We start from the raw sequence: 10,239 nt of genomic DNA on the forward strand, positions 1-10,239 counted from the left end.
GAATCTGCACGGTGCCTTCTGCTCAACAACATGTTCTACGCCTGCTTCAGACCTGTCGATGATAACAGGGTTGAAAATATGTGCACCGGTGTGAATCTTTCATCTGCAATATGTCAAGTAACACTCTTTCATTGAAACAGACCGAGAGAAAACAGCAGGAAGGTGTGGCGGCAGACATCAGTTGCACTTGATTTACTTTAGCTTGTGATGTGGTTTGACTGTGTATTGTTGCGTCTTCTGAGATAATTTAACAGTTGGATCGGCCAACTTCTTCTCACTGTTTGGACTGTACTTTCTGTTATTTCAAATGCATTTCCTTTCCAAAATACTGATGCCTTTACTAGTCAAATACATTTTTGTTTACCTTGTGAGGCAGCTGGATATGTGAGATCACACAGATATCCATCCTGCCAGGCTCCAAGTTAACTGTTTGTGGCCAAACCATGGTGGTTCAGACCAATCGTCGTAAGTTACAAGCCGAGTGTAGGTGTGCCGACTGCAAGAAGCAACTGCTTGATGAAAAACAACAATGGCGAGTTTACCTGTGTTGGTTCGTTGATCTGATTGGTCGAAGTTGGCCTGTGTTAGATGGTGATTCACAGATGATTCATCCAATCACCTGCCAAGTCTTTCCATCTTCCCAGATGGTTCTGTGTAGCAAACCATCTGGCAGGTCAGGTCACATTTTTGTTATAGTTTGCAACATTTTAGTGTAGTATATAGTTAATGCAGTATATGTTGTGGCTCAGCGGTAGAGTGGGTCGTCCATCAATCGGAAAATCGGCAGTTCAACCCCCGGCTCCTCCAAGTCCACATGGCAAAGTGTTCCCGGGCAACACACTGAACCCTAATTTGCTACTGAAACATAGCATCAGTGTGTGAATTTGTATGAAAGAATAGTCTCCTCCAACTTAGGTTCCTCGTGTGTGTGAATGGGTGAATGAGGATGTAATCTAAGCGCATTGAGTAGTCGAAATGACTTGACAAGGCACTATACAAATACAGACCATTTACCATTTTACTATTCATGAACAATCAATAAATCAACCTGGTGAATGTAAGTATAATATTCACCCTCCTTGTAGTTCTGTTTTGGTCTCAACCAACCCCTTCTTTTTAGCTGCTAAATGTTCACCAGTTACTAACTTTGTGTGTTTGCCATTTAGTGCAGGGTTTATTTGGAGATTTTTAAATTCTTAAAGCAGCTGCCTGCTGGGGCTGAAGATGAGGTTGATGACAGAGCAAGACTGAGCCAAAAAACTGAGTGTGTTAGCTGTAAAACCAAAACAACGAGCTGAAAGACACCACAATCCTCCGCTGAGCTGACAGGAACTGCTGAATTGTTGAAAGTCCTCTGTGGTTCGTCACAGCGAGCGACACATTGCACATTTGACATATTCATTTGATCCACTGTTTACATAAAATAGAAAAGAAGTGTGATACTCCACTGCTGCAAAAAGTGTGTGCAGAGATGGTATGACGTAGAAAGCATGAGACTTTATAGCTCCAGAGACACGTTCATTTCTTTTAATGTGATCTTTTCCTTCCGCTCTCATAAAACAAAACACACATGGGTTAACTTTTGAACGCCCCGTTCACAATGAGATGTTTCACTCGGATCAAACACATTTGAGCTGCATGTATTTCAATTGTAGGGTGCAACCTGTAGATACAGTGTATTGCTGCACTCGTGGGGCCACTAGTGGGTATGTCAGAGTTTAGGTGGTTAAGTCATTTGTTTAGTCAAAAGCTGGATGAGTTCACAGCTGTCTAATATGTCTAAGAATTTGGGAAGGATACTTTTTTTTTTTTTTTTTTTGTCTGAATTCACCACAGCTGAGTCACTGCCGCAGCACCATTAATCTCACACACAGAGAGGCGATGACAGACCGTGTGCACGTCTTAAGTGTGTGTGTACTTGTGTGTTGACAACTGCAGGAAGAACACCTGTGTGGACTCGGCCAGTCGTAGATACGTACCAGCAGAGATCACTGACTTCTACACCTGCCTGCTGAGAAAAACAACACACACACACACACACACACGCACACACAGATAAAAGGGACAGTAACTAAAAAGAGTTGGACAAATTTAGAGAATTTGTCTGTAAAATGATTATTGTTTTTACTTTCTTATTTGATTTTAACTCTAAACTGCTGCCATAAGCCCAGATTTTTTTGTTGATTTTTAGGTAAATCATAGAAACAAACCTGAAAAGGCATTTGTAATTTTTATAAAGCTATGTCACACAGCGCACTGAGCAGACGGACAGGAAAGAGGCAAGAAGAGGTGAAATTATTTAAAGAGAAAATACTAAATTTTCTCTTTTCCACTTCTTTTTCTCTGGTTATCTCTGCATGGACCATTACCTGTTGGATCCAACAGTGGAGATCTAACCAGTCAATGGAAAACCCCACAGAGGACAGACAGAGAGGGGAGAGAGGGGGTGGAGGCACGGCACTACACACATACACACACACAAATGCACGCACATACACGAGTCTTCACACATCAGTCAGACAGCCCTCTAGTCAGGAGAACCCCTGGCTCACCTTCACACAGATTCACAGATCACACACACAGACACACACACACACACATTGAAGTTGTGCTGACATGAATCTACGCAGTCACTTTGACTCACATAAACATGCCTCCCCCTCCCTGCAAACACACACACACACACACTTCAAAGGAAGATTGTAACCTGACAGGCCAGCAACACTCAGAACCCACATACAACTTTTCTTCTCTAATTCTTCTTCTCAGAAACCCACCTGTTTCTTACAAACTTTCAAGTCATACCTGTCTCTCTTGCCTGGTTTTAAGCTGTGTCTGTGTCTGTGTGTGTGTGTGTGTGTGTGTGTGTGTGTGTGTGTGTGTGTGTGTGTGTGTGTGTGTGTGTGTGTGTGTGTGTGTGTGTGTGTGTGTGTGTGTGTGTGTGTGTGTGTGTGTGTGTCAGTGTTCCTATGCTGGTACTCAGGGGCTGTCTGTCTGATGTTCTCTCCGTCTCATCCTACACTATATGCCCTTATCAGAGGATTATACACACACTGAACCATGTCTTAACTAGACACAATGTAGCCATGCTCCCGCCTGTATAACTGGGAAGATGTGAACCACAGTGTCCTGTAATCTTATCTGAAACACTCTGCCGAGCTGATGAGCCTGTATGCTGGCACTGACCTATCCACGGCAATATCTCCTTGATGTGAGTTGCAGCTGGAGACATAAAACAATTTCAGGCAAATCTGAAAGAACTGGTGTTTCCCCAGTGTCGGAAACACATAGGCCAGATGTTGAAGGACGCAGGCAGACAGGCAGACAGGCAGACAGGCAGCACAGAGCTCTGTCTCAGTGCTCTCTGAGGTCAGTCAGGCTTTGTCGAGCCTTTTCACTCCCATCACCTGTACGCAGGGCTGCTGGGAGTGACACAGGAGGGGGTTCAAGCATTGTACTTTGCTCATGTAGAGCCTGCAGTAGAACAAAGGTTACTACATATTACATGGGGGGTAAACGCCAACATCACACAAGGTTCCCTAGGTGATTCTAGTTCAAAGGAAAGAGGGTTTAAGGTGGGCCAAGGTAATGGTAATTCAAATAATTGGCAAGTTACTGAGCTCTGGTAACTGAATTATGCTTCAGTTTCACTCCTCTTTCGCAGTATTACTTTACTTTACTCACTGCGGTGGCCTACAAGGGCAAATGAGTTACAATGGCACAAAACATTCCCACAGGGCAAAAAACAAAAAACACATACAAAAATCCCAAAATAATCACAATGGCAATGTGCTGCAAATGAAAAAAAATGTGCTGCAGAAAGCCAGAACAAATACATTAACAGCAAACACACAACAAATACAGAAACTCCAAGTTAAAAACACATAGAGCACTTGGGATTTGTGTGTTTTCCACTTTGCATTGTTTTTGCATTGCATTTGCAGCTTGTTTGCTGTTAATCTATTTGTTCTGGCCTTCTGCAGCACTTTCTTTTTTCATTTGCAGCATGTTTCTGTAGCTGTATTTGTTTTCCGTTGTTGTAGCACTTTTTTTCCCTTGTTGGCCACCACAGATTACATTTGAATCATTAGAATGATATTTGGTAACACCAACAGAGATTGATAAGACAATGAAAGATGATTATCCTCAGCAGATGGAGTTTGCTCAGCTGTTGGAATTGACTGACTGACTCTTCACCAGCTAATGATGGAGAAGGAGCAGCTTTGTTTTTGTACTGCACAGGGCTAGTTAGCCCTTACATACATTTGAGTAAGGCAAGGGAACATTTCAGATCAGACAGTTTTTTTTGTTCTGGCTTAGCCCTGTTTGGATGTCTAGCTTCAGGGAAAAAACAAACTTATGTTAAACTTTAAGTCCCATGCACACCACCACTCTCTGTCTCCGCAGCTCTCTGTCTCTCACCTATCTGTGCCAGACTGACATCTGGTCAATTCAGTCTCATTTGTCATAAGAACAAGGGATGACTCACCCAACACAGGCGGATGAACAGAGAGATAAAGGGATGGTGAAGGGGAGGATAAAAGAGTGCAGCAGTGCATTGGGCCTGCCAGTCACTTGTCTAATTGCAGTGTCTGTCAGAGGAAGCGTGTGCTGTGTCTTCACACGGATGACTTCATGTTATTTTTCTCCTCCTTTCCCATTACTCCCATCACTCTGTCTATCTCGTTTAGCTGAGCCATACTCTGAAGCATTTGTCACTTCTCTCTCATTTCATTCTGTCTTTCTTTCTCCTTTTTGTTCTTGTGGAGCACATTTTTGGTCAGTTAAAAGCTAAATATAAAACTAAAAACTCTTCTTTTAGTCATTTCTATCTGCAGTAAAATGTAAACTAGTTATACACCATTCTGTTTCTAGAGTTTATTCATTTTGTCATTACTGTACACCTGCTACCACAGTATTACATCTGAATTATATTTTATTTTATAGATATTATATTTCATCCTTGCATTTTAATTTCAGCACTATTGTATGTTATGTCTGAAAAAGAGAAATGCATGAAACTGAGCTTTTTTATTCTTAAAGGAATTCTGGTCTTTATTGCTACCTAAGAGATACAGTCATTGTATGTCTCTCACTAAAACACTTTAAGACAAAGAGGTGTGACCTTCTTGAAAAAGTTTGATCTGGAATTCAAAGTCTTAATGCGTTATATTAATATATATATGTATATATATATGTATATATATATATATATATATATATATATATATATATATATATATATATATATATATAAATAATTTTATCAGCGTGGTGGTCCTCCAGCACTTAAAAACAATGAAGCTTCAGACATGTGTAACTGTGATCTACCTTGGCCTCTTCTTCCTCTTCTTGGATTGCAGCAATTGAAAATAAAGTTTACTTTTAAGATCGGTTCATAGTATTACAAAGAATGGCCCTTTCAACCTAGCTCTCGATCTTTCCCGGATATCATTGAAGCCGAGAGCTACTAGATGATACAATCATTCGCTGTGGCGAATCCTTATGTTGTCTTCTTAAGTTTTCCTGTTAAAAGTTGCGCACCAGTTGATTTAGTGCTCAGATTGTTCTTACAGTTTGGAGAAAACTGAGAGAGTGTGAGCTACAGCAGCTCATATCCTGTCCAAACAATCTCTTGGTGCTGCTGTGTGTTGTCCTCTGCAGCTGCAAGATCATAAAGAAATGTTGAATAAGTTGTTGTATGGTGCCTGTGAAGGGTGTGTCTGCTGCTTTATATGAATCAGCCACTACAAATCTTGGCATATGCACCAGCTAGTGGTACGAACAACACTTGTGTTAAGTACAAGAGGGATGTCTCACCGAGACTGACTAACAGTCTTAATCAACGAGGATGAGCATGACAATCCAATTGTCAGTTTCTTAGAACGTGGAGAATCTGCAGTAAGTAGGTTTGTGCTGTGTATACTTTGGCATATTGATAGATACTATATACAGTTAAAGGGGCACTACAATGTCAAAGTCAATTTACTAATCTTGTGGAGTACCACTCAGCCAAGGAAGAGCTAACAAAAGACGCAATCAAGTTGCACTACAGGAAATATGTGAATTTTTAGGATCCAGCATTTTCCAAAGTCTTGGACTTTTTTTTTATCTGTTTCTTACAAGTCCCCCAAATTTATTAAAGTGCAAAACTACTTGTGTATTTTTAATTATTCTGGACACCAGCTTTTAGGTTGAATACTTGTTTAGCCAGATTTTGGATCACTCTTGTTGAACTGAAAAAGTCTGTCAAGCAGTAGATCAAGTTAAAATCAGCTCAGATATCCACACAGTAAGCAGACTTGTGGTATTTTAACACTGACCCATACGACCCAAGGCTATTTTACAGGTAAACGTTGTGAACACAAAGTTGAAATGTACCCCGTCAATCACACTGCGACAATAGAAAACAGAAGTTTATACTGTGGCAATACAATAAATAAGAAGATTCTCTCGTGGCTTGTTCTGGATATTTTTTTATTTTATCTCATACCTGTAAAAATATATTCTCAAAATAAATAAATATATGAAATAAATATACTGTGTGTCCTAGGAAACAAAAACTCATAAATAAGAATAAAATCTGTTCGACCCCGTGCTCCTCGTTTGACTGCAGTCAGCGGGAAAACAACGGAATTCCTTCACTGGGTTCTAGAACGAGTCTCTAGAATTCCAACAGAACACAGTATTCCGCCACAGGACACCACAGAAGAAGAAGTCCTCATAAAACTGCGTTGGTACTTCTAATTCTCGTGTTCGTCATGCACTTTGTAGGAAAGTCCTCTTTTCTGAGCAGCATCTGTCTTTGGAGCAGTTTCAGAAGGAATCCGTCCGTGTTATCACAGCAGTCAGTCCAATACAGGTGATCCAAGCAGCTCCCGGACTGCTTTCCAGTGCATAAAACTACTTTTTTGTGTAAACCAGCCACACTGTGTAGTGGATTATGCCTTTTTGATAAATCATTTACTTAGCAGCCACAGTAGTGTTTTGAACAAAATTAAAAGGCCTACAGAAAACAGTGGAATTGACAAGACTCATCAGCCACAGCAGTAAAAAGCTACTAGCAGCCAGTTGTTATTATTAGTTCCCACATCTTTGTCCTCTTTAACATGCAGTTTGGACCAGTGTTGTTGGATTTAATTAGTGGAAACTTAAGCAAAATCCATAAATCATCTATTTGGCCACCAGGGCCTCTGCATAGGCCAATAGGGGGGCAATATTAGGGGCCCCGATAGTCTCTGTGCCTGTCATTGGGCCTTCACGTCTTCCACAGAGGATCCCTGGTGCTGTTCAGTCGCACTCCCCAGCTAGTCTGCTTCAGAGACGGTCTCTTCTTTTCCTCCATACCAGCAGTGGGGAGTGTTGATTTGATGCACTTTTTATGATCCTGTTCTGTCCAGAGCAACAAGATCTTCCATCTCCCTCAAGTAGGGATGAGGACTAGGTGCACTTGGGTTGCTTTCCAGCTCAGACGGGCTCTGACAGGGTCTATGCCCCTTCAGTCTCAGCTCTGGCCCAGTATGTCCCTGTACAGCTCCGGTACTCTATCTGGATCTACAGGTCTCGGTAGGAAGTGAGTGAACCTCTGATGTCGCCTCGACCTCGTTCCATCCCGCGACGTTCCATCTTTGTTCAGAGCAACAAAATAAAATGCACCTTTTTCTCCATGCCGGTAGATGTTGGATGAGTAGGTGTTGTACCAGTTTTCTTCAAATTGCTCCCTGAAAACACTTTCTGCAGACAGCTTCTCCTGCAGAGAGAAAGACAAGCAGAGAAAAATGTGAGTTTAGTGATGCAAAATGTGCCACCTGCTGACCATGGCCTACACATCAGATATGCTGAGAACTGGTATACAGTAATACAGTAATACAATATTACTACATTATATTATTACAATAATATTGGTATACAGGTAACTGTGTGCTCACCGATCCATACAGCTCTCCTTTGCTGTTCATGGCGAGGTAGAGGCCACTGTCCACCCCTCTGATACTAACCAGTCCCACAGCCAGACTGATGAACTCCAAAATACCTGCAAACACACATCACGTTACATTAATTATGTTTCGTCAAACTGATTTACAGTCCTACAATATGTATTTGTGAAATCATTTCAATATACAAGTCGAATGGAACACATCTGAAGAGGGTTGACATTGGGGCTAAAACTGACCTGCACATTACAAAAAAAAGTACAGTAAATAACTCTGTGTATTGTACATCCACACCAGCTGACTCTGACAAGCACGGCTGGGTGCATTGGGATGAATCAAATGCCAGAAATGCTACAGCCTCGCAGCACTGACAGAAATCTCTGAGAGGTCTACTTTTGATCTGCCGTAAGCTGCAGCTGTTTATCTTGATAACAGCAGATAAGCTGGTAAAAGTAAAGAAAAGCTTCCAATCTAATCTCAAAGAGGAAATGCGGTGCAAATGTGCAAACATAAAACACTCAAAGTGTCCCACTTGGAAGGCTTATTTGTTTTAATTATGTCTCTCTTGATTTATGATAACATCTACTGGCAGCACTTAAGACTGCAGATCGGTGTTAGGGCCAATGGCAACGGCAGCTGCCATCACAGTTGGCTACTTCATACATGATTAGTACTTGATTATAGTGACTTGTATGGCTGGAGTGACATGGGTATAATCATGGGATTTTTACAGTTTTCATGGGTATATGAAGTGGGTGCTGCTATGTCCTCCTGTGTTGCCCCCCACCACCACTACTACCTCCTCCACCACTTCCTTCTCATTTACTTGCCATTTAAATCACATTTATATATACTGTGGATTAGCAAAGAGGATAAAGACATTAAATGAATACATTACACTGAACTTTCCCCTATTTTTTATCTCTCTCTCTCTTTCTCAATGTGTGTCTGTGTGTGTGCTCCAGTGTCTCCACCAAAAGGATACCTGTCAGTCTACTGTATCTTACAATAGACCCTATAGCAGAAATTTGACAATAGACTACTACAACTACTACTACTACTTCTAATGATGATGGTAATGAATGAGAATGAAGCTTTATGTGTGTACCGAATCTGCTGTGGTCCTTCCTGGTGCCCTGCACGGTGCCATCGGGACGGATCTCCAGGTGGAAGCCGGTCCTGCAGTACAGCTGCCGCCGCCTCAGAATCCCCTTCAGATGGCTGAGGTCCGCCAGGCTCCGGGACAGCCTCTCCGCGGACACCAGGTGCTCCTGCTGCTGCCCCTGTCCCCCCATCATCAGTCCGCTTACCGAGTTGTAGTCCACCGCCCCGGCGGGGGTGAGGACGAAATGAGAGCCAACGGGAGCCGGAGCAGCACCCGCGGGGCCAAAGCTGTCCAGAAATCCGTTGGCGAAGCTCCCAACCTCCGCCGCTGCCCCCATCACAGAAAAGACACCCGATCCGGTTTTACAGCTCCAGAGATCCAAGCCGAGGTGATGAGCGGAGAGTGTCGGTACGAGCCAGCGAGCGAGGGTCAGCCCGTGAAACGCAGGAGGAGAAAAGTTGGACGTGCGGCCAGAGAAAATTCCCAATGAGTGCGCGTTTTAGCGCAGTGACCAGCAGCCTTAATTACACTGGCATCTAATTGAGATTTAAGTCCCGCGTTATCTTGATGTGTGCAGGTATCCCCGGTTGCAGCAGCCCGTGTCCCTTCTTCTCCCCCTCTTCTGCTATTTATCCCTCTCTCCTGTCCTCTGCCCGCTCCCTCTCTCTCTCATTCACCTCGGGATACTCCCCCTAGCACCGGAGCGCTTCAGGCTTCTCTCTCTCTCTCTCTCTCTCTCTCTCTCTCTCTCTCTCAGTTCACTCCAGCCTTTTATTTCTGCGGTACCCTCCTCTCCCTCAGCAGCAGCGTGTAGCGCAGCGAGACCAGCACACACTGCGCTCCGCGTCTATATAACGCAAACCTCCCTATGGAAATTCACCCTGAGTTGCCTTTTTATGCAAATGCGCCCCCATCTCCTCCCTTTATGGCTCATTTCTGTTCCCGTTTGAAACTGTGCCCCCCACCGCCCCCACCCACCCCATCCCTATGTTCGTCGTTCTCCCGTCGCACCTTTGATGTTCAGTTTCAGCGCAGAGAAAGCGCAGGGACTTGGAGAGGAAATTAAAAACTACTAATAGAAATTAGCCTGACAGGCTTTTTTTCCCCCCTACTGGCGTCCCCTCACAGCAACGCAGCTCATACAGAGGCAGTGTTGTACTGCTCATGGGCACTTCAGTAGGGTGTGTGTGTGTGTGTGTG

At 43.1% G+C, this 10,239-nt stretch overlaps 1 protein-coding gene across 1 annotated transcript; it reads right to left on the reverse strand.

Moving 5' to 3' along the window:
* Positions 1 to 7,504: 7,504 nt before the first annotated feature.
* On the reverse strand, positions 7,505 to 9,376 carry LOC139199162 (fibroblast growth factor 20-like). Its single transcript, XM_070828188.1, has 3 exons — positions 9,043 to 9,376; positions 7,929 to 8,032; positions 7,505 to 7,750 (listed from the first exon to the last, which is right to left on the reverse strand). Exons 1-3 carry the CDS (start codon positions 9,374 to 9,376, stop codon positions 7,505 to 7,507), a joined length of 684 nt encoding a protein of 227 aa, XP_070684289.1.
* Positions 9,377 to 10,239: the final 863 nt, after the last annotated feature.

The sequence above is a fragment of the Pempheris klunzingeri genome, chromosome 3 (assembly GCF_042242105.1).
Source record: "Pempheris klunzingeri isolate RE-2024b chromosome 3, fPemKlu1.hap1, whole genome shotgun sequence".
NCBI classification, from domain to species: domain Eukaryota; kingdom Metazoa; phylum Chordata; class Actinopteri; order Acropomatiformes; family Pempheridae; genus Pempheris; species Pempheris klunzingeri.

Bases quoted from the DNA above. Each gene is read 5' to 3' on its own strand.
- LOC139199162 (XM_070828188.1), bottom strand. From the start codon at position 9,376: ATGGGGGCAGCGGCGGAGGTTGGGAGCTTCGCCAACGGATTTCTGGAC. The intron at 8,033-9,042 runs GTACACACATAA...GTGTGTTTGCAG, and splicing joins GAAGGACCACAGCAGATTCG to GTATTTTGGAGTTCATCAGT. The intron at 7,751-7,928 runs GTGAGCACACAG...TTCTCTCTGCAG, and splicing joins AAGGAGAGCTGTATGGATCG to GAGAAGCTGTCTGCAGAAAG.